Raw genomic sequence first — 25,157 nt, 5'->3', positions numbered from 1 at the left:
TCAAATTAAATAGAAAAATTTATATAATTAGATAAGTCCACCAACAAGCACAGTTTAAGCTGAGAGAGAATTAGAGGGTTGGTTTCTGAAGAATGGTTAATCTGTAACATCATAAATAATGGGCAGTTAAAGATCATTTAAATTAAGATGATTTAAAATAACTTCTCTCAGATATTCTAGCCAAGATTTATCCCTCAAATTAAATTTCTGTAAGAAAAGCAATTTATCTGGCTTTTGAAACTGCCGGTGCATGAAACGTGGCGATTCTTTGAGCGTTGCTTTGGTGCACTGCAGGATTGTCTGCAAAAACAAAGATCTCACTGTGCCCAGGTACATGTGGCAATAAACTATTATTGAATCATTGAATTATCACATTGCTGTTTGCTGAAAGTTGGTGTGTTCTAATTGGCGGCTGTGTTTCCCAGATTTATAACAATGACTACATTTGAATAGATTTTCGTTGATTATAAACCACGATGAACTTGACAAACGGGAGTTAAAAGACATTAAGCAGGCCATTTCAAAAATAAGTGTGCAATTACCTTATATATTATCTTAATTACCTTAATCACAAGTGATAGGAACAGAATTAGGCCATTCGGCCCATCAAGTCTACTTCGCCATTCAATCATGGCTGATCTATCTTTCCCTCTCTATCCCATTCTACTGCCTTCTCCTCATAATCCCTGACACCCATTCTAATGAGAGCCCTAGTGAGACCGCACCTGGAGTACTGTGTGCAGTTTTGGTCTCCAAATTTGAGGAAGGATATTCTTGCTATTGAGGGCGTGCAGCGTAGGTTTACTAGGTTAATTCACGGAATGGCGGGACTGTCATATGTTGAAAGACTGTCATATGTTGAAGGAGCTTGTATACACTGGAATTTAGAAGGATGAGAGGGGATCTTATTGAAACGTATAAGATTATTAAGGGGTTGGACATGTTAGAAGCAGGAAACATGTTCCCAATGTTGGGGGAGTCCAGAACAAGGGGCCACAGTTTAAGAATAAGGGGTAGGCCATTTAGAACGGAGATGAGGAAAAACTTTTTCAGTCAGAGAGTTGTCAATCTGTGGAATTCTCTGCCTCAGAAGGCAGTGGAGGCCAATTCTCTGAATGCATTCAAGAGAGAGCTAGATAGAGCTCTTAAGGATAGCGGAGTCAGGGGGAATGGGGAGAAGGCAGGAATGGGGTACTGATTGAGAATGATCAGCCATAATCACATTGAATGGCGGTGCTGGCTCGAAGGGCCGAATGGCCTACTCCTGCACCTATTGTCTATTGTCTATTGTCTAATCAAGAATTTATCAATCTCTGCCTTAAAAATATCCATTGACTTACTGTGACAATGAATTCCAAAAATAACACAGCCTTCTGTGACAATGAACTACAAAAATACTACAGCTGATCATTCTTGGTAAAATAATTACTAATATTTTGCTGCAATAATGCATGCTTCCAGCGCAAGGTTCCTGCAGAATGGCTTACAAGATAGGTCTGGTTATAAAAAATATTTCTCATGAGAATATACTTCTTAAAAGTTCCTGTTTTCAGAGTTATAATAGCTTTCTTGTAAACGTAAAAATAGAAAGCAAAGCAAATGTTCAGACGACCAGCGAATAGAAATTGCATAACCACCTGTTGAGATTTGCATACTGTGCATGGAAATTGACCCTAAGTCACTCACTTTCTCATATGCTTTTCGTCCTTTAACCAACGTCAAATGTAAAGCAGTCTTGCTCTGGAGGAATTAAAGTTGGTAAGCTTAACCAGAACAGTTTAGGCAGAATAGATTTCACTACTGTCGGCTGATGCTATTCTGCGGTTAATATAAAGGCTTCTAGTTATAGAGGCGAGTGGAGTTTTTTCATTAGCCTTTGAGTTAAACTTGGGAATGGGATGCCTGTGACAGACCAATGAGGTCGGTAAGACAAAGAAGGAGGATCTGCTGCAGATAGGGTCCACATTAAATAGTCGAGCCACAGTTTAGTGTAGAGATACAGCATGGAAACAGGCCATTCATTCCACCGAGTCCGCACCAACCAGCACACATACACTAGTTCTATTCTACACCCGAAGGATAATTTACAGAAGCCAATTAACCTGCAAACCTGCACGTCTTTGGAATGTGGGGGGAAATTGTAGAACCCAGAGAAAATCCATGCGGTCACAGAGAGAGGTGCAAACTCCGTACAGACATTATCCATCGTCAGGATCGCACCTGTGTCTCTGGCGCTGTAAGGCAGCAGCTCAACCGCTGTAGCACCTTGAGTAACAATCTCAGGATAACCATCTGACAATCGTTGCAATTTGGCGTGGGGCCACTGAGTTAAGAGAGTTGAATGTGTGGTCCAAAGGTGGTGTAGCAGAAATGGCTTTCAACTCATGAGGTATTGGCACCTGTAATAGAGAGAGGTGGGCTATTACATTAGAAGGAGATCCTGGCATACAGAATAACTAGGGCAAGGGACACCCACCAACCTTTGTGTAAAAAACTTGTCCTGTACATCCCCCTCTAAATTTTGCCCCTAAAAACTATGCCATCTGGTCTTTTTTCCACCCTGAGATAAAAGGTTCTGACCATCTCATAATATGCCTTTCATAATTTTATATACTTCTATGAGAACAGCCCTGAAACCCCCCTTTTAACTAAATAAAATGTGACACCATTTGATATTAAAAAAGGCAACTGTTTCCTGTTTCCGGGCCTTTTTCCTTGCTGTAAATCTAAACTAAACTAAACCAGCTACGGTAGATTTAGATATTGAGTAGGCATACAAAAAAAATACAAACAAATGAATTAGGAACAGAAATAGGTCACTCGAAGGGCTGTTCTGCCATTTAATAAGGTTACAGCTGATCTGATTATAATGTCATACTTCTATTTTCCCATGATACCCTCACAGCCCTTTATTTCTGCCAGTCCTTTCAATGCCATCCGTCAATGATGAATTCAACTCTATCAGATGCTGTTTTAAACTTACCATTTAAATTCAGGATCACCTGAAAAATATTACTTTGGAATGAATAAACAGTTCTGCTTCTTTATTGCTCATCGGCATTTGTTGTTCTACAATGGAATGTTCTTTATAGGTCTATCCAATTACATTGTGCATCTGTAAGTGGGTTGTATGCAGTTAAGGAGAACATTGCTATCACTTTTGGATCAGATATAATAGATACACAGCGTCCTATGCCATTGTGTTGCAGAGAAACAGTCCTTAGTATAATAGAATGTGTTACAAGATATCTTAAGAATGCAGGATCCAGAATCTCTTTCTCTGCCTCAATGCACGTATTGTTCTTTTCCTTATTCTGAAGGTTTTGGAGTGAGATTATCAGCATTTTCTCCAGTAAGGCACAAGGTTAACAGAGTTATCATGCCTTTCCTTTTCAGGGTATTTGGCTTCAAGCCTTGACTGGGCACTTCAGGGTTGAGTGATGGGCATCAAGTGGGCACCTGGTTGCCCCTTAAAGGAGAGCGGAGCCGCCCCAGGCTCCTTCGCCAGTTAGGCCAGGCCTATCAATGGCAATACCTCAATCCAAGACCGCAAGAAATTGCAGAGAATTGTAGACACAGCCCAGACCATCATACAAACCAACCTCCCTTCCATTCCGCGTTTTCACATTTCTATACCTTTTTGCCTGATGGGAGAAGAAGGAGTGGCCAGGGTGCGACTCATCCTTGATTATGCTGGTGCCCTTGCCGAGGCAGCATGAAATGTAAATGGAGTCAATGGAAGGGAGGTTGATTTACGTGATGGTCTGGGCTGCGTCCACAATTCTCTGCAATTACTTAAGGTCTTGGATGGATCTGTTCCCAAACCGTGCTGTGATGCATCCCGATAAAATGAATTCTTTATTTCCACAGATTCACCACCCTCTGACGAAAGAAATTCCTTCTCATCTCCTTTTTAAAGGAAATTAATTCTAATTGTGAGTGAGAATTTCATCATTGGGATATGAGGCAGAGGGGAGGGTCGGTCATACTGCAGCAGTAGAAACTACTGAGGGACAGTCTGTGGATTCTGCAGCTCAAAAGGATCAAACATAACATTGAGCAATGTTTAGTATACACGGGGAAAGGAATATTTGAACTGAGCTGAATAGCATGGCCCAGGTGTTGCCAGTGTACTGTTGGCAGAAGTTTAGTTCATGTTATTGTTATGCTATGTTTTTTGCATTTCCCTTTTAAGAACATTGTGCAATTTCCCCTAAGATCACTATGTGTAATTCTGTCTGGTATCATATCATATCATATCATATATATACAGCCGGAAACAGGCCTTTTCGGCCCACCAAGTCCGTGCCGCCCAGCGATCCCCGTACATTAACACTATCCTACACCCACTAGGGACAATTTTTACATTTACCCAGCCAATTAACCTACATACCTGTACGTCTTTGGAGTGTGGGAGGAAACCGAAGATCTCGGAGAAAACCCACGCAGGTCACGGGGAGAACGTACAAACTCCTTACAGTGCAGCACCCGTAGTCAGGATCGAACCTGAATCTCCGGCGCTGCATTCGCTGTAAAGCAGCAACTCTACCGCTGCGCTACCGTGCCGCCCAAATCTTGGGTGTAGCACAAACAGAAAGTGACCGCTTTTCCCCCTGTGCTCGACAATGAACCTGTTTTGTGACTTACAAACACAGGGTTAAGTCTCTCAGAATTTACTAACAAGTGACAAGACATGAAAGTGGTCTAGTCATTCCAGACAGGCCTTGCATTTGAATTCCACAACGACTCTCACTATCTGAGTATCTTGTGGTCTAATGACTGGATGGCACAGTGGCGCAGTGGTAGAGCTGTTGCCTCACAGCGCCTGAGACCCGGGTTCGATCCTGACTATGGGCACTGTCTGTACGGAGTTTGTACATTCTCGTTGTGATCGCTTGGGTTTTCTCCGGGTGCTCCGGTTTCCTCCCACACTCCAAAGATGTGCAGGTTTGTAGGCTAATTGGCTTCTGTAAATTGCACAGGCATGTAAGATAGTGCTAGTGTACTGTGTGATTGCTGGTTGGCGCAGACTCGGTGGGTCGAAGGGCCAGTTTCCATGCTGTATCTCTAAAATCTAAAGTAAAGTCTAAAAACTAATTGGCTCATTAATTAGGATGAATTAGAGGTAGTTTGTAGCATGGGGTTGTGACTATTAGATTCTGGAGAGAATGCAAAGATTGGAAAGAATGCAGAGAAGTAGTAGAGTTGCTGCCTCACAGCGCCAGGGACCTGCGTTTGATCTAAACCTTGGGTGCTGTGTGTATGGAGTTTGTACGTTCTCCCTGTGATCGTGTGGGTTTCTTCCAGGTGCTTCGGTCTCCCCCCACATCCCAAAGACATACAGGTTTATCGGTTAATTGGCGTCTGTAAGATTGTAAATTGTCCCTTGTGTGTAGAATAGTGCGAATGTATGGGGTGGTCACTGGTCGGCGTAGATTTGGTGGGCTGAACGGCCTGTTCCACACTGTATCTATACAGTCTGAAGTAAAGTAAAGATTTACAAGGATGTTGCCAGAACTTGAGGGGTGAGCTATAGATTTCTTTTAGATTTAGAGATACAGCGCGGAAACAGGCCCTTCGGCCCACCGAGTCCGCGCCGCCCAGCGATCCCCGCACATTAACACTATCCTACATACACTAGGGACAATTTTTACATTTACCCAGTCAATTAACCTACATACCTGTACGTCTTTGGAGTGTGGGAGGAAACCGAAGATCCCGGAGAAAACCCACGCAGGTCACGGGGAGAACGTACAAACTCCGTACAGACGGCGCCCGTAGTCAGGATCGAATCTGAGTCTCCGGCGCTGCATTCGCTGTAAGGCAGCAACTCTACCGCTGCGCCACCGTGCCGCCGTTTGGGCAGGCTAAGACTGTATTCCTTGGAACGCAGGAGAGGCTGGGGTGATTTTATAGAAGTGGGTAAAATCATGAGGGGAATAGATGGGGTGAATGTACAGAAACTTTTACCCAGGGTAGGGAAATCAAGAACCAGAGGACATAAGTTTAAGATGAAAGGTGCAAGATTTAATAGAGCCCAAGGGGCAACTTTTTCACTCAGATGGTGGTGATTATATGGAACAAGCTGCCAGGAGGTAGTTAAGGTAGGTACTATAACAGAATTTAAAAGGCACTTGGACAGGTACATGGATAGGAAGGGTTTTGAGGGATATGAGCCAAATGGGCAAATGAGATAAGTTTAGATGGGCAACTTGATAGGCATGGGCTGAGATGGGCTGAAGGGCCTGTTTCCATGCTCTATGCCTCTACGAAACTGAAAACCCCAAACCCATCATATGGAGGAGAGTTCCAAAGACTGATGACTTCAATCTGCTCCAGATTGGGACCTAGGTCCACAAGGAAAGGGCAGCGCCCAAATTCACAGAACTTTATGCTTGGTCTGGCATTCAGTGAAAGCACTGGGCTCCGAGATAACATCGGGTCGCATTGAAGAGCCTTGCCTGGAACTCCCCCACCTCCCATTTACGGTCTTGTTAACCAAAGCGGAGCTACTGAACTATGAAACAGAAGCTTCCTGTGCACAGAAATAGTTCTTAAGGAAACAGACAGTCACAGCTGCCTCGTTGATTAAAATAAATGAAACACTCACACATTGGCGTGAGCACCAATGACCCAGGACCATGGAAGGGTCGCGAGGCTCACGTCACCACCAGGAGACGGTCCCATTGCACCATCGGGGCTACCTGGAACCGAAGAAGGGTTTGGCTTCCTTTTCGTGGAGCAGTTTTGGGCCCCATATCTGAGGAAGGATGTGCTGATGTTGGAGAAGGCTCAGAGCATGTTTACGAGAATAATCCAGGGGATGATTGGGTTAACATATGATAAGCGTTTGAGGGCTGTGGGCCTGTACTTGCTGGAGTTTAGAAGGATGAGGGGGAAATCTCTGAAACCTACTGAATAATGAAAGGCTTAGATAGAGTGGATGTGGAGAAGATGTTTCCAGTCGTGTTATAGTCTAGTACCAGAGGGAACAGCCTCAGAATAAAAGGACGTACATTTACAATGGAATTATTTTAGCCAGAGGGTGGTGAATCTGTGGAATTTATTGTCACAGATAGTTGTGGAGTCCAAGTCATTGGGCATTTTTAAAGGGTAGATTGATAGGTTGTTCATTATTAAAGGCATCAAATGTATGGGGAGAAGGCAGGAGAATGGGGTTGAGAGGGAAAAATAGATCAGTCGTGATCAGATGGTGCAGACTCGATGGACCGAATGACTTCATTCTGCTCCTTTGTCTTATGGCCTTTTGGTTCCCCTGATGACTAAGTGTAAAGAAAAGATACCTGTTGGGATCACCGTGAATTCAATCGTGGGCTTTGTGCTGTTGTGGTGATCTCAGTTAGGCTACTGGGGTTGGAGAGGGTGCTGTCAGTTGGCCTTGCTATCTAGCGTAGGATACTGGCCTCTCTCTCACAGTGGACCTGTACAGGAGGAAGGTCCTCCTAGTGTGTGAGAGAAGTGGCTTGGAATGAAACACAGCAGGGTTGAAAAATACGTACGTAAAACATAGGAAATGCATTGCTTTATTAAAAATGATTTATTATTGTATATTGCCAGCGTTAAGTTGCACTACAGCGATCTTAGGACTGAACAGGAAAAACATGAATCAGAAAGGTTGACGTTGGCCCGCTCTGGGTGTTGTAAGAGTTCTTCAGTGCAGGGCGGTGGAGGTGTCTCTGTGAAAATGGACATTCTCAGAAGGTGTGTGCAGAGTCACAGGGGTGGCAAGGTGGTGCAGCGATAGAGTTGCCGCCTTACCATGCCAGAGACCCGGCATCCATCTTGACTACGGGTGCTTGTCCATACGGAGTTTGTACGTCCTCCCCGTGGCCACGTGGGTTTCTCCGGGTGCTCCACTTTCCACCCACATTCCAAAGATGTACAGGTTTGTAGGTTGATAGACTTCGGTAAAACAAAATTGTAAATTGTCCATAGTGTGTAGGATAGTGCTAGAGTACAGGGATCGCTCGGTGGGCTGAAGGGCCTGTTTTTTTTTGCGCTGTATCTCTAAACTAAACAAAGCATTGCACCAAAATTCATTGCCATGGCCACACAAAGCACCGTGGACTAGGGGAAGAACTCAAGGGTCGGGTGAGGGGTGTGGGGCTGGATCGCCAAAGCACAGCCACTATGAGCACCCCCCCCACCGCAAAAAATCTCCCCACCACCCACCAGTTTATTCCAAGTAATGTCACTCAGTTCAGAGAGCCTTTGCAGAATGGGCCTCACTGGGAGGAGAAGGATGGCATTGGGCGGTCAAAGTGGAAAAAGGCATGTGCTGGATTAAAATGCACTTGGCTTATGCACTTGCAGTCAATAAAACCTGGGCAAAATGTGCCATTTGTTGGCATAAGCTTCCTCAAGAATGGTAGAGGCAGGGATTGAGAGTCTGCCCTAAAGCCCTACCATCCATAGGTAGACACAAAATTCTGGAGTAACTCAGCGGGTCAGGCAGCATCTCAGGAGAACATGGCTGGTGACATTTCGGGTCAGACTCTGAAGAAGGGTTCCAACCCAAAACATCGCCTATTCCTTTTCTCTAAAGATGCTGCCTGACCCGCTGAGTTACTCCAGCGTTTGGTGTCGACCTTCAGTATGAACCATCATCTGCACAACCTTGCCATTTATAGTGGCTAACTCACACCTCGACTCTAACCTGCTTGATCTGTTGTGGGCGTCAACATTTCCAACGTTACCAGTGTCTCTTTCACCCCCCCCCCTCTGTTCCTCCCCCACTACAAATTCCCCAGCATGTGTTGCTCTGGGGAGGTCAAGCACCCAAACACTGGGGAGTGAGGGAAGCAAGAAAAGGCCCCTACCCAGGCAATCTTGACCACAGATGCCATTCTTCCTCAAAGAGCCAACTGTTTAGATCTTCTTGTGGGACTGGAGGACACTGTGTCCCGGAAGCTTGGAATACATTGTAGGTCTTCCATAAATGTAATTTTAAAATGGATTTGCTGTACATGAATTGGATGGTGCTGGTAAATATTCCAAACTTTATGTCTAAAGGTTTACATCTTGCTTGGTCAGTGTTCCCTATGGCATTTTCCAGGATTAAGCCTGTCACCCCACCACAAGGCCTACCTGATATCCCAGTTGCTAATCATTTCAACTCCCCTTCCCTTTCCCATACTAAATTTTCTACCCTGGGCCTCCTCCATTGCCAGAGTTCGGCCACACGCAAATTGGAGGAACAGCATCTCATATTACAACCCAGTGGTATGAACGCTGAAATATCTAATTTTAAGTAACTTCCTGTAAGTAACCTACACTTCCCTCCCCTCTCCCCTTTTCCCCTTCCTCCACCCTAGTTGTTTAACCAGTTCTACAGTTCTCCACATTGTATCCCTCTTGAGATCACACCTTCCCTAGCTAACATGGGCTTATCAAGGCACCACTCTGCCTGAAGTCATTTGTGACCAGCCCTGGTCTTTTCTCGCCCCCACCTCTTCATCTCCCCACCCATTACGTTCAGTCTGAAGAAGAGTCCCAAATGTCACCCATCCCTTTTCTCCAGGGATGCTGCCTGACCCGTTGAGTTACTCCAGCACTTTGTGTCTGTCTAATATACTGGAACTGAGTCCACCCTACGACTGAAACACCCTGTGTCTCATGCTCTACATCGGTAATGTATATAAGGAACCCAGCTTTTTGGATACCAGTTAATTCCAAAGCATAATGGTGTCTAGTTTTACTAAAAAAAAATGATACAAGCAAAGTAGGGCTCACTGCTGAAGTTGTGCCCAAATGAACAATTTATGCTCAAGATACATGACTGGCTATTGCAATTTAGTTTAACAAGCTTTAAGTCTCCTTCAAGGGGCTATATACCCCAGTTAAAATCACTGCATGCTTAACTTTGTTCAGATCCTGCCTGAACAATCCATGTTAATAATAATTACTTTTTTAAAAGGTTTCTTTGCATTGAGCTTCTGCTTTCAATGGGCACACGTGTTACGATTGGATCATCCAATGTTACGACAGATGATTCCTCACAAAAACAAGCACTTTAATTTTTGGGTGCCGCCAATGCAAGGGTCAAAACATCCAGCAATTCTCGAAAGATTATTGAAAGATGATATTACTTAGTTGCTTTTACAGCATATGGCTCCTTCAGAAGGCTCATGAAGGGGGACTGTACCCTTAACCTGATGTGATAATATTTGGGAGAGAAAATTACATTGCAGTTTTTGCGGGAAGATATGCTGGGAGCCATCATCTTGCCATGCTTTATCCCTGAGCCCACATGGGGCTTCAGGAAGCCCAAAGGCAAGGATACAAAGTTGGCTTCATGTACATGGGTGAGCCTCAAATATCCAGGTGGATGGGTGGGATTTAGTCGCTGATAATAGGGGGCAGGCTGGAAGCACGACTGAAACATTATAAAGTTTAAACTAACAAATCAGATGTTGGAGCTTTGATTTGGGGTTGACTTGATTGAATATCCTTCCAATTTAAATCAGTACCTTTGATGATAAATTCAGAAGTTCATAATTCATTGGAGCAGAATTAGGCCATTCGGCCCATCGAGTCTACTCCGCCATTCAATCGTGGCTGATTTACCTTTCCCTCTCAACCCCATTCTCCTGCCTGCTCCCCATAACTTTTGACACTTTAACCTTTGATGATGTCTGTAAATGTTCAAAACGATTAAATGAAGAGTAAATCTAAGCACTCTGGGATGGTTGCATTTTTAAACTTCTTCCCATTTCCAGGTTGATATTTCCCCTTGAAATGGAGGGAATTAAAATCAATAAATCAATGTTACAGGTTGGGATGACATTTTTCCTTGTATTAAGAGAATCTATAAAACCCTTTTTTTCCCTCAGTTTTTTTTTAACTGAAAATGTTTCTTTTGCATATCCTAATCTTGCAAAATATGTTTTTGTTTTAAAGCATTTGGTTGAAAATGAGTGGCATTGGTGTATTGCTGAGCAAATTCTCCGGTCAATATTCAAGTAATCCTCACATCAAGCCAAGGGAGGTTTTGGCTTGCGTTGGCCGTTTAAAAAGCTCTGTTGTCATTGGGCGCACCATTGGACTTGGAGATGAGTGGGGTACCCTCCAGGTCCTTGGAATAATCGGCAGATGGCTCAGCCACACTCGATGCGTCATATAAAGTCAGTTGGGCGTACTTAACTTTGTTCAATTCCTGGCCTGCAGCTCCGTCTAAGGTGTTTGACTGGTCTGTGCCTGCAACAAGTTGTTCTCCAGGGGCCTGGGGGAACTTGTCCCTCATCTCACTGCTAGATGGCTCTATTGAGATAGTGCCTGGGACTGCTCCAGTTTCCATCTCCATCTTATCCTTGCCCACCTCTTCATTTTCCCTCTTTCCTTTCCCCACTGCCTGGCCGTCTCCCTTCTGCTCTTCCTTCCCCGTCGGCTGTTCCTCCTCTTCCTCCTGCCGGTCTCCTTCGGGTGCTTTGGCAGAGTTGCTCTCCATGCCGCCAGTCAATGGGCCTTCCGCATTAGTTGCTGAGTCTGGGGCCGTACTGTTCCCTCCCTCCTTGCCTGCTTCCTGCGGGCTCTCTCCCTTCCCCGCTTTCTTCTCATTTCCCTTGGATGGCCCCTTCTTCTTGAGGTTGTGGGAGGCCGAGAGAATGTCAGATTGCAGCTGCTCCGAGGTGTTGACCATATCCTCCTTGGGCTCTTCACCGACCGTCCCGGCGACCTCCTCAAAGTTTTTGCCGGAACCCCTTTTGTCCTGCTTGTCCACGTACTTTTTAGTAGGGTAAGAGGACGGGTAGTAGGCTGAACCCTTGCTTAGCCTCGTAAATATCACGGTGCACACGAGGACAAGCAGTAGGACCAGAGCAACTGCGGCAATGATGATGAAGGTCAGGTACTGCATGATAAACTCCTTTACAACAGTGCCAATGTGGGCCGACTTAGAGGCAGTAACAGCAAGGGTTGAGGTCAAGGCAGCATCCGTGGTGTCGATATCTGAGCTTCTCACGGTGGAAAATGGTTCTTCAGTGCTTGTGACTGCAGATTCATAACTGCCAGATGCTTCAGCAGAACTCGGTGTTCTTACATCTGGAACATTGGGGGTCATTGGTGCACATAGGCACATGTTTGCAAGAACAAGCTGCCATAGGACCAACCAAACGGCCATTGTTGATGTCCACAGGTGTGTCCAAGGTCTATTAAAACAGGAAAAAGAACAAAGCGGCAGATTAAAATTAAAAGACCGTCCTTTTCTAATAAAAGCAGTAAATGCCAGGAATGCCCGGCCAGTTAGGCAGAATTATTGGAGAGTTCCTGTTTAGAAGCCAGAGAGATAATTAGCTAGAAACAGTAACTCCGTTTCTTTCTCCACTGATGCTGTCTGAGCTGCTGAGCATAGGCCAGCAACGTTTAAGAAACAATTGGACAGGTACATGGATAAGACATGGAGAGATATAGGTCAAATGTGGGCAGGTGGGACTAGTGTACATGGGACATGTAGGTCAGTGTGGGCAAGTTGGGCCAAAGGGCCTGTTTCCACGCTGTATGATACTGACTATCTGCCGGCAAAATACAAAGTGTTGGAGGAACTCAGTAGGTCAGGCAACATCTGTGGAGGAAACGGATAAGCATCATTTTGGGTCAGGATCTTTAGTCAGAGGTTGGTCCATTTTCTCCTCGGATGCTGCCTGGCCCGCTGAGTTCTTGCAGTACTTTGTATTTTGCTCGATTCCAACATCTGCAGTCGTTGTGTTGGACATCTACCAGTTTAATTTCAGGTTTCCAGCATCTGCATTGTTATGCTTTTCCAAAACTTTGCAGAAGCTCTCAGGATGAAAAGGCCATAGTGTTTCATTAGGAAGCTGCACAGCCTACTTCAGGGTAAGATGCTCAATTAGGTGGCCTTAGCTGGGACAAAGTTGGTGCTCACTACCCCTAGCAGTCCTGGGTTAAAATATTAAAGCTGGCACAGAGGCGCATCCGGTAGAGCTGCTGCCTCGTAGCACCAGAGTCGCAGGTTCATTCCTGACCTTGGCTGCTGCCTGTGTGGAGTTTGCATGTTCTCCCTGTGACTGAGCGAGTTTTCTGATTCGGAATTTATTTGTCCATTAGGAACATCTGTTGCCTAAGCTTTTAGATAAAAACAAATTCTTTGACCTATCAGCACAAGTGTCATTGATGGATTTGTGTGCAGCCCAGACCTGGATAGTGTGCCGAGGCTCTCTGACTGCCTTCGTTGGGTAGCCAATAAAAACCAGTAGCCTGAATTAACAACAATCGCCTGCTCTTTGTAATGGTAGCGTTTAAAATAGTGCTGAGCATAGATGGTGGAAACTTGAGGCGGTCAAGTGAAAATGTGAGAGGAAAGATGTTATTTGTAAGTTTGAAACCACAATCAACAGCAACTGCATGGCCTGGAAAAATCGCCCTGAGTCAAAACTTCTGTTTCTCTCTTCACCGACGCTGCATTTTTTTCCTGCATTGTATGCTTTCATTTTAGATTTCCTGCATCTGCAGTTTCTTGCCCCAGGAAGTGCTGATCTCTGTGCAGCGAGTGTGGTAACACATGGATGATCAAGGGAAGCTCCCCCCCTGACTGACAGGCAGGACGGTGAAAAGGGAACAAAATCTATCTGCAAATTTCAAAGACAAACAAGAACCTCGTTTGCCCCTTTTCGCCTTAAAAAAAATTATGGAGCAATGTGTCAGAAAGGAGACCGTTTAACCCATCGAGTCTGTGGCAGATCTTGCATGGGAACAATCCAATTAATCCCAATCTGAAGAAAGGTCCTGACCCAAAACATTGCCTATCCATATCCTCCAGAGATACTGTCTGACTTGCGGAGTTACTTGCTCCAGCACTTCGTGTTTTGCTCAAGATTCCAGCATGTGCAATTCCTTGTATTTCCAGCCCCGTTCTAAGACAAATGTGGGAAATCCCACTTGATCCCATGTCTGACATGATACCAGCCTCCTGGCAAAGGCATTTGGCATGTTTGCCTCCATTGGTCGGGGCATAAGGTATAGAATGTAAACATTAAGAACTGCAAAGGCAGGTTTACAAAAAAAAAACAGGAAGTGCTGGAATAAGTCAGCAGGTCAGGCAGTATCTCCGGAGAACATGGATAGGCATCGTTTTGGGTTGGGATACTTCTTCAGACTGATTGTAGTAGGGGTTACAAAGCTTGGCAAGTGACCATATCTACCCAGTGACTGATTCAGTCTGGTCAGTCTGTCTGTTCAATCAGTCTCAAGAAGGGTCCAATTTTGAAATGCCACATATCCATGTTTCCCATTGAGTATAGAAGTTGGGATGTCTGGTTACAGCTGTACAAGTCATTGATGGGACCTTACATGGAGTATATATGCCATTCTGGTCACCCAGCTATAGAAAGGATGCCACTAAGCTGGAAAGGGTGCAGAAAAGCTTCACCAGGATGTAACTGCGACTGGAGGGATGAGTTGGGTCGATTTTCCCCAGAGCTTATAAGGCTGAAAAGTGTTTAGTTTGGTTTACTTTAGAAATACAGCATGGAAACAGACCCTTTGGTCCACCCAGTACCCGCCAACCATCAATCACTTGTGCACTACACACGAGGATATATTGGCCAAATAACCTAGAAACCTGAACTTTTTTTGTGGGAGGAAACCAGAGCACCCAGAGAAAACCCACGTGGTCACGGGGAGAGCGTGAAACACATACAGACAGCACCCGTAGTCAGGATGGAACCCGGGTCTCGGGTGCTGTGAGGCAGCAACTCTACCGCTGTGCCAATGTACATGTGATCTTATAGAAATACGTAAAATCACCAAGGGCATAAATAAGGTGAATATTCACAGTCTTCGCAGGAGAGGGGAGTTTAAAACTAGATGGAATAGAGTTATGGTGGGAGGGGAAAGATTTAAAGGGGAGCTAAGAAACAATGTTTTAACACTGCCTCTCAGTAGCTGTATGGAAGCAGCTGCCAGAGGACGTTGTATAGGCAGGTACAATTACAATGTTTATAAGGCATTTAGATAGGTATAAGAATAGTTACAGTTTAGAGGGACGTGGGTCAAAGGCTGGCAATTGGGACTAGCTCAGGTAGATTTGTAGCCATTATGGAGTTGGGCCAAAGGACTAGTTTCCATGCTTCAAAACTCTCTGACTCGGTGATAATCCTGTGGTGCATAAAGAATGGCCACCTGGGCAAGTGAGGTATGAGGGCATCTCTAACTGTGTTTCCAGACGCAATAAGCCAGCATCTCCAGGGCAGGAAGCACGTATAATTAGAGGAAGCCAGACCCCAGGAGGCTGGTACCATGTCAGACGTAGGATCAAGTGAGATTTCCCACATTCTTGGGCACCGGTTGTGGGAAAACTGTAGCACATGTGGTTTTACTTCAGATGTCCATTGCACTTTATCAAATAAAAAAAACATATTGGTAATCCCAAGCTCAATCAGTTTGTTTCAGCTAGCTGTAGATTTTGTTTTCTTACTTCACTTGGGAAAAGTGGAAAATAGAGGACCACACAAAGTTTGGAAATATAATTTATTAACAAGCCCCAAACCGGGTCCTTGAAACATAGGAATTAAAATGGGGCCACTCTCCAGAAAGGAAGGTTGAAACAGGGCAGAGTTCTAATTGATCTAACAGATACCGTCACCATCATTCTGTGAATCTGTGGATTTGTAGAGTTACTTAACATTACAGCAAGCCAAAACACAAATGCTGGCGTAACTCAGTGGATCAGGCAACATCTCTGCAGAACATGGATAGGTGAAGAGGTGTCCCAGCCCGAAACATCAATTATCCATGTTCTCAGAAAATGGTGCCTGACCCACTGAGTTGCTCCAGAATCTTGTGTCTTGTGTCTTTTTCATAAACCAGAGTCTGTAGTTCCTTGTGTTTCCAACAGGTCATCATAATTCTGGTAATCTGATAAGGAGGCATCTTTAATAAATGACTTCAGAGTAAGTGATAGAGGTTGATAGAGACTTGATAGAGGTTTTTAAAATTTTGAGAGGGACGGACAGAGTTGACGTGGGTAAGCTTTTCCCTTTGAGAGTGGGGAAGATTCCAACAAGGGGACATAGCTTCAGAATTGAGGGACAAAGGTTTAGGGGTAACATGAGGGGGAACTTCTTTACTCAGAGGGTGGTGGCTGTATGGAATGGGCTTCCGGTGGAAGTGGTGGAGGCTGGCTCGATTTCATTATTTAAGAGTAAATTGGATAGGTATATGGATAGGAGGGGATTAGAGGGTTATGGTCTGAGTGCAGGTAGATGAGACTAGGTCAGGGAGAATGGTCGGCGTGGACTGGTAGGGCCGGACAGGCCTGTGTCCATGCTGTAGTTGTTATATGTTATATGTTATATGTTAAAAGAAAAGATTCCCCAGAAGTAGTGATTATGGCAAGGTAGAATTCTGCATTCAGTTTGAGAGCTAGAAAGTGGTGTTGGAAGTTTAAAGGGGATTACAATGGAACAAGGATAGAGTTGGCTAAAGAGGTCCGAACAGAATAGGATAGAATATCACGAAAGTCAGTAAGTAAGTAGGGACAGACGTTTAAGGAAGTCACTCTCGACTCTCAACAAAAAGTTGTCAGAGTTTGGAGGAAAGAGGGAATGCATTGGCAATGGCTGAATGGCTTTCTGATTTGAAGTAGGATAAAAAATACGCAAAGTGCTGGAGTAACTCAGCGGGTTAGGCAGTGTCTGATGTGGACATGGATAGGTGATGTTTCAGGTCAGGACCCTTCTTCTGGGTGGAGTAGGTGACAAAGGCTTGAGATAAAATGGAGACTAAAGGGCATCAGATAAGAAGAGAAGAGGAGTGAAATGTAAAGCCTGAGGGAGGGATATAGGTGGAAGAGGACAGGGAACAGGGTGGGACAGTGGGAGTAATGGGTGCATACAGGGGGTTGCGGCACAGGGAAGAGAGAGGGGAAAGGGGGAATTAGAGGAGGCCAGTTCAGCAATGTGGACACACAGGGAGGATATGGTTGCACCAGACCGTCCCTGTGTTAGGCTTTGAGATTCCGTTGGTAACTATTCTCATTTGGCTAGATTAGGAATGAGAGATGAAACAAGGATAAAGCAAGAAACAGAGAGAACAGTGACAGGAGAGAGAGAGAGAGAGAGAGAGAGAGAGAGAGAGAGAGAGAGAGAGAGAGAGAGAGAGTCCTTGAAGAAAATATGGGCCACAAAAAAGAAATAATGTCACAAAAGTGAGAGGGAAAAGCAACATGTGAGAAAGTAAGTGAGGAAAGAGACAAATAAAGGGAACAAGAGGCCAGGTTTATGACGATGATGCCAGGACTTGAGGGCCTGGACTATAGGGAGAGGTTGAGCAGGTTAGGACTTAATTCGTTGGAGCGCAGGAGGATGAGGGCTAATCTTGTAGAGGTGTACAAGATCATGAGAGGAACGGATAGGATAAATGCACAGTCAAGAAGCACATTGATTTAAGGTGAGAGGGGAAAGATTTAGTAGGAACCTGAGGAGCAACGTTTTTACACAAAGGGTGGTGGGTATATGGAACGAGCTGCCAGAGGAGATAGTTGAGGCAGGTACTTTCACAAGTTTAAAAGATATTTGGACAGGTACAAGAATAGGATACTTTTAGAAGGATATGGGCAGATGGGACTAGCGTAGATGGGGCACATTGGTCAGCATGGGCAAGGTGGGCCAAATGTGTTGTTTTCATGCTCTATGACTCTATGACTCTAAGAAAGATAGAGAGAAAGAGACAGAACAGGAGTAGGCAGAATATCAATGAAAGAAAATAGTGACAGAAAGAAGAGAGAAAATTAGCAAGGAGCAAGTGTTCAAGTCATGACAGAAAGAGCAAAATAATGATCTAAGGTCGTCTGTAAGAGAATGGACAACCTGGGACATGCATGCATTATGTGAGGAATGTAGAATGAGAGTGTCAGTAAGGTGAGCAAGAGATATCACTGAGAAGAGACAGGGAGCGTGTTGTGGAAATAAGAATAAATTAAAGAGAATGAGGGAATGTACCGGAATAGAACGATGGGGTGAGACTAGATATTACTGAAAGAGATATTTGTGCAAAAAAATAGGAAATAAATTAGGAAAGAGAAATGAGAGGGGGAACCAAAAATGAAGTGGGAGGCAGCACGCGCAGATGATGAATAAAGTGGCAAGCTTGGCGGCATTTCAAAGCACCTTTTTTTTTTCAACTTGTGCAACGATAGAAGAATGCAGAATGACTTGTTAACGGGGGCATGAGAGTGTGTGCGAAAAGGAGAACGAGGAAGCTGTCTGGATCAAATTAAGTGACTCCATGATGATTGGAGCCGCTGCTGGTTGTGAGGCCCTTATTGAGTAAACTATTTATACTCATCCACTATCCTGTTGTCAACCTCTAGAGGATATACTAATAGAGGCAGCAGAATGCAAAACCACATGTACCCGAACCGCCCCATCTTTGAACAAAAGCCCAGAACATGAATATACCGACTTAACACAAATAAACAAGTGACATTTATTTTAAGTCAATTGACTTGATTTCTATAAATTCCACCTGAGTGACTGCCTCAGCTGTCCAGAACTTGTAAGCAGGAACACATAATGTATCAGCACTTCAGTCCCTCACTAGTTAACGCTGGATCATTCTGTTGCGTTTGGCCTCTCATCCAGCTCCGGATTATTGAGCCGCCAAGAGGCTTTACCAAACATTATTAATACTCACAGATGCTTTGTAAAGGCAGTAATGTATTTTAACATTCATTTGTTCTATGTACCTTCTATATCTCTCGTTTCCCTTTCCCCTGACTCTTAGTCCGAAGAAGGGTCTCGACCCAAAACGTCACCTATTTCTTTTCTCTTGAAATGCTGAGTTATTCCAGCTTTTTGTGTCTATCAACTATTTAAATCTGTTTGCTGCTCTGTGCTGAGTTTGAAACTTGCCTGGAAACATAACCATCTCCATTTCCAAGCTATGAACTTTAGGATTGGAGGACGTGGAACTGAAAGGGCCTGGAGATGATTATTGAAGTAGCTGGTAATTTTCAATGAATCATTAAATGTTGTACCCTTTATCCTTTATCTGTACTTATCCTGATTCTGTACACTGTGTACGGCTTGATTGTAATCATGTATAGTCTTTCTTTGACTGGATACACTAAACTAATCCTAAAATTATGACCTTTGAGGCCCCACTGTTTAACTTAGCTTACAACTCCATAAATTCATTTTGCAGCACTTTTCCCTCTAACTTATGCGGTTGCTACCAAAATGTACACAACCTCCCTCTGTTCATCCTTCCTCTCCAGAATGTCCTACGGACATTCCTTGCAGCTAGCAGCAGTAAGGCAGCACAGTACCCTGGAATTAGACCGATGGTCATTGAAACACCTACGTTTTCCAGTCCAGGTCAACCCCTGTCTCTCTAGCTCTGTGTCCTCCCCAATGCTGCCACCACCCTGACTCTTGTTGCGTTCTCCTGAGACGTCACCTCCCTCAAGTCCCCTCGGAAAATATATAACTGTTTGAGAGGATTCCTGCACTATCTGCCTTCCTAGTCTCTGCCTGGTGGTCACCCATTCAACTTACCTACCTGCGCAGTTTTGTGCGGTGTGACCATTTCACTGTGTGTTATCCATGTACATCTCAGCGTCTATGATACACAAAAATAAAATATATATATGTATATATATATATATATATATATATATATATTTATACACATACGCATACATATATATCCGCACACACACACACACACAAATATATATATGTGTGTGTGTGTGTGCGCGCGAGTATATATGTGTATATACATATATGTGTGTATGTCTATAATATTCTATTCTATATCAATCTATATCATATGTATTTTGCTCGATATATATATATACATACACACATATATGCAGTTAGATATGCTTCCTACACACATGGTTGTCATGGACACTGCAAGAGTGTCTGCTGTTTTCAAGAGAGAGTTAGATTTAGCTCTTAGGGATAAAGGAATCAAGGGATATGGGGGATAAAGCAGGAACAGGGTACTGATTTTAGATGATCAGCCATGATCATATTGAATGGCGGTGCTGGCTCAAAGGGTCGAATGGCCTTCTCCTGCACCTATTTTTCTATGTTTCTATTTCGCACACTGTTATGTAAATGGAGCTCTGTAAGGGTTGAGACTTCCTTCGTTCAATTACGTTTAAACTCAGCTCCTCAGTTTCTCCCTTTAATTAAACAATATCAATTACTCTTGGGTCCTCCTTCCACCCCAAGTATAAATTATTATCAACTTCTTTTACCTAAACTAATGAATTGCAGAGAGAGTAGAAAGGCCCACTGATTTGTCTTGCCAATCAACTTTCTCCTCTGCTCTATGTCATTCTTTGAAGACGGACAAGGAACTGCAGATACTAGTTTACAAACAAAGCACAAAGTGCTGGAGTAGCTCAGCAAGCCAGGCAGCATCGCTGGAAAACATGGATAGGTGATCTTTTGGGTCGGGAACCTTCTTCCGACTGGAGTCGACCCGAAACATTACCTATCCATGTTCTCCAGAGATGCTGCCTGACCTGTTGAGTTACTCCAACACTTTGTGTCTTTTATTGGCCGAACTTTGAATCTTGATGTCATTTCTGGAGATCCACCTCTGACTCACTGTATATATGGTGCACTTTACACATTTCAATGCACAAAAGACAATAGGTGCAGGAGTAGGCCATTCGGCCCCTTCGAGCCAGCACCGCCATTCAATGTGATCATGGCTGATCATCCACAATCAGTACCCCGTTCCTGCCCTCTCCCCATACCCCCTGACTCCGCTATCCTTAAGAGCTCTATCTAATTTTCTCTTGAAAGCATCCAGAGAATTGGCCTCCACTGCCTTCTGAGGCAGAGAATTCCACAGATTTACAACGCTCTGAGTGAAAATGTTTTTCCTCATCTCCGTTCTAAATGGCCTACCCCTTATTCTTAAACTGTGGCTCCTGGTTCTTGCCTCCCCAACAATGGGAGCATGTTTCCTGCCTCTAGCGTGTCCAATCCCTTAATAATCTTATGTTTCAATAAGATCCCCTCTCATCCTTCTAAATTCCAGTGTATACAAGCCCTGTCGCTCCAGTCTTTCAACATACGACATTTTGACATTTCTCTCCATTTACTGCCAATTGTACAGTGCACCCATCTCTCACCCCCACCGATCCCCGTACTTACAAAATTCCCACACTCTGTATGAATCTACACTTTGTTGTGTTTCAACTTCTGGTGGTTAAGGCAGGGGGGAAACTCATTGAAACATACTGAATAGTGAAAGGCGTGGACAGAGTGGATTTAAAGAGAATGTTTCTGCTAGTGGGAGAGTCCAGAACCAGAGAGCATAGCCTCGGAATAAAAGGATGTACTTTCCTTATTAGGAGGGTGGTGAATCTGTTGAATTCATTGCCACAAAAGCCTGTGGAGGCCCTCTCTGATGCCTCCATATCCTTCCTATATTAAGGCTACAAATGAACATGACACTCCAGGTGAGGCCAAAACAATGTTTTTAAAAAAAAGTTCTACATGACATCTTGCATTTTATATTCTTTGCCTCTATTAATAAAACCCTGAATAGTGTAAGGATTGTTAATAGCTTTCTCAAAGTGCCCTGCCTTATTCCAAGATTTTTTGAAAGAGATATAGCATGGAACAGGCCCTGCAGCCCACCGAATCCACGCCGACCATTGATCACCCATTCACAATAGTTCTATGTTATTCCACTTTCACATCCACTCCCCACACAACAAGGTCATAAGTGATAGGAGTAAAATTAGGCCATTCGGCCCGTCAAGTCTACTCCGCCATTCAATCATGGCTGATCTATCTCTCCCTCTTAACCCCATTCTCCTGCCTTCTCCCCATAACCTCTGACACCTATACTAATGAAGAATCTATCTATCTCACTAGGGGCAATTGACAGTGGCCAATTGACCTACAAGTCCATTGGTTAGAGGTGGCATAGTGGCCCAGCAGTAGAATGCTGCCTTACAGCGCCAGAGACTCAGGTTCGATCCTGAATATAGGTGCTGTCTGTATGGAGTTTGTACATTTTCCCTGTGACCGCATGGGTTTTCCACAGGTGCTCCAGTTTCCTCCCACACTCCAAAGAGTAATTGGCTTCGGTAAAACAATAAGTGTGTTGTGTGTGCTAATGAGCGATGGGGATCTCTGGTCCGTGTGGATTCAGTGGTCCAAAGGGCCTGTTTCCACGCTGTATCTCTAAACTAAACTAAACATCTTTGGTATGTGGAGGAAAATGGATCACCCAGAGGAAACCAGGGAGAACGTTCAAACTCTGCACAAACAGCACTGGAGGTTGGGATCGAACCTGGGACTCTGATGCTATGAGGCAGCATCTCTACCAGTTGCGCCACTATGCCGCCCTTTGCATACCCATATATTCCAGGTCCCTCTGCATCCTGTGCAGAACAATATCCTTTATTCTACATTGCCTTTCCTCATTCTTCCCACCAAAATGCATCACCTCACAATTTAAACATCATCTACCACACAACTGCCTATTCCAGCAGCCTGTTTATGTCCAGTTGTATGGAATGAGCTGCCAGAGGAGGTAGTTGAAGCAGGCGCTATCACAATGTTCAAGAAACATTTAGACACGTACATGGTAAGGATAGGTTTAGAGAGATATTAGTCAAACACAGGCAAGTGGGACTAGTGTAGATGGGGCATGTTGGTCGGCGTGGGCAAGTTGGTGGGGCCTGTTTCCACACTCTATGACTATGGCTCTATGACTGAAGAAGGGTCCTGACCCGAAATGTCACCTGCCACTCCAAATTCTTCAGAGATGCTGCCTGATCTGCTGAGTTTCTCCAGCATTTTGTGTCTTTCTTTGGTAAACCAGCATCTGCAGTTCCTTGTCATCACATTCTTTTCTGTATGATGTTCCTGCAAGCCTCTGACTGTTAATAACTTGGCGAGAGGTTATTGGCCATGAGTTGAAACACCACTCTGGAGTTCTGTAATCTTTCCCGTTGTGTTCACTCATTAGCTACTTAATACTTCCCATGCTACTGGCTAGAGGTGGAGAGAGGAAGTCACACTCTCCTCGACAGGTCGGTATGGTTCTTAGGGTCAAATAAGTTGCTAATATCCACTGTCTGGACTTGATTATATGGAAGAGCAACAAAACCGCGGTCAGATTTCACAAGCAAAAGAACAGATCAAGGGAAAGAGGCAGTGGAGGAAAGTAAGGAGAATGTTTAGGTGGGGAGAGGGAAATGAGAGAAAGGAAGTCTTGAACTGCAAAACAAAAACATTTGGGAAGCAATACAATGAACGAGCATCGCAGCAAAACAGGAATAAAGTGAGAGAGGAAGATAAAGGGGAAGGAAGCCAGGAATGTGTGAATGAAGAAAAATTAGAGTGATTAACAAAAAACAAATTGAAAGAAAATGCAGCATGGAATGGCCAAGGAAATGAAGGAAAGGAAAGGAAATCTTCAAAGAGTCCTTGGGGCAGAAAGTTGAGAACAACGCTGCAAGATTGCTCTCTCCTCTCCACCTCCCTCCAGCCCATTTCAGATTTATATCATTCAGTCTTTTTTCTTAATGCAGTTTATTAATCCTGGAGAAATCCCTCTTTGAAATGCAATATTGATATTGCTATTGTCTCATCACTCTCAGAAAGATGATGTATGGACGAGGATAATTCTTATTGGTGGGAGAATCACAAGCAGATATTTGCAATTGACTTCACAATGTTGCTGAACGGTGCAGAAAAGAGGGTTTCCACAAAGTGGCTTGATAATTCACACCTTCATTGTGCCAAAAGTCAAACAGAAATAAAGAAAGTGAAGGTTGAGGAGAGGAGCTGATTAAAAAAAAATGTATTTTCTCTCATGTTGAAACACCATTATAAGACTAGGCTACACCACTATAAGATTATAAGATAAGGCTATCTTTGCAGTAAATTTCATCGCAATGGTCAAAAGATAATTTATCGCAGCTGGAGACAAGGAATAGAACGAGAGAGAGAGAATTTTTTTTTAGTTTCTGCTGTAGCTCATAGCAGTTCAAACAAAATAAGCATACAGATTTAGACTTACCCTGTTGAGCTACTGGTTTGGATAAAACAAATGTCCTCTCAACGAGCGGCTGATGTGAAGGCGTATTTGGAGATGAAGAACAAAGTTGGAAGAAGTTCTTGCCAGTCTTTGGTCTTCTTGTGTTTAATTCTCTTCTGCCATCAGTTGGGAGTAAGGCTTGTGAGCTCTCCTCTTTCTCTCTCTCTCTCTCTCTCTCTGGCTCTCTCTCTTTCTCCTCCACACCAGATTGTTTTCATTAGCCTGGAGTTTAATGTGGGGAGCGCGCGGCAGGGATGCAGTACTCTTCAACAGCAGACTTCCTGTCAGACCTTTGTGCGCTGCACTGAGACCAGAACGCTTGCTTTGTGCAGTTGAAGAAACTGGAGGGAGGGAGGGGAGAGCTCAGGGGTTGCGTGTTTCAGCCGAATCGGAGATTGCATGCAAACTGAACAATTGGTTACAAAGAAAGTTAAACAAATTCCGTTGTCAATATTTTTTCAACTTGCCCTCCAAAAGAAAGAAATTATGTCTCAATGTTCTCCAAACAAACGAGAAAGAAATAACTACTTTGAGCAATAGGAATGTAACGTATGCAACAAATGGTGAGTTATTTCTGGATATTAACACTAGTGGAGGTTGACCTTTGTCTGGATTTCTGAATCATAGATTTTGCTCTTCATTTTAAATGTAGGGTCATCAACACGATGGCGATAGCAGCTCTCACTTCTGAAGTAGAACACAATGGGTTCAGGCTTCATTAACGAGACTTCAGCACACAATCTAGGCTTCGACTCCTGTGCCGGAGTCCTGCACTGCCTGAGATACTAGAGGTGGTGATAAAACCCAAGGTCAATCTGTTTTCTCAGAAGATGAATTACGTAGTACTGATTCAAGGAAGGACGAGAGAGTTCCACAATGTATGCTGGCGTGTTTTATCTCTCATTCAGATATAAATCATGGAACCCTTTGGTCCACCGAGTCCATCATACTAGTTCTGTGTTATCCCACTTTCCTATTATCCACTCCTTACACACTAGGGGGTAATTTACAGAGGGCCAATTAACCTACAAACCTGCACATCTTCAGGATGTGATAGGGCACCCATGTGGTCACAGAGAGCACGTACACACTCCACACAG

The 25,157-nt window shown here is 44.1% G+C and overlaps 1 protein-coding gene across 1 annotated transcript; it reads right to left on the bottom strand.

Annotated features, from left to right (window-relative positions):
• Positions 1-7,545: 7,545 nt before the first annotated feature.
• On the bottom strand, positions 7,546-24,334 carry tmem119b (transmembrane protein 119b). Its single transcript, XM_078421543.1, has 2 exons — positions 24,040-24,334; positions 7,546-12,167 (listed from the first exon to the last, which is right to left on the bottom strand). Exon 2 carries the CDS (start codon positions 12,137-12,139, stop codon positions 11,030-11,032), a length of 1,110 nt encoding a protein of 369 aa, XP_078277669.1. The 5' UTR covers positions 12,140-12,167; positions 24,040-24,334; the 3' UTR covers positions 7,546-11,029.
• Positions 24,335-25,157: the final 823 nt, after the last annotated feature.

The sequence above is a fragment of the Rhinoraja longicauda genome, chromosome 25 (genome assembly GCF_053455715.1).
Source record: "Rhinoraja longicauda isolate Sanriku21f chromosome 25, sRhiLon1.1, whole genome shotgun sequence".
In the NCBI taxonomy this organism is placed as follows: domain Eukaryota; kingdom Metazoa; phylum Chordata; class Chondrichthyes; order Rajiformes; family Arhynchobatidae; genus Rhinoraja; species Rhinoraja longicauda.
Note: the sequence above shows the minus strand (reverse complement) of the source record. Positions and strands in the feature narration are given on the sequence as shown.

Coding starts and splice junctions, on each gene's coding strand:
- tmem119b (XM_078421543.1), bottom strand. CDS start 12,139: ATGGCCGTTTGGTTGGTCCTATGGCAGCTTGTTCTTGCAAACATGTGC.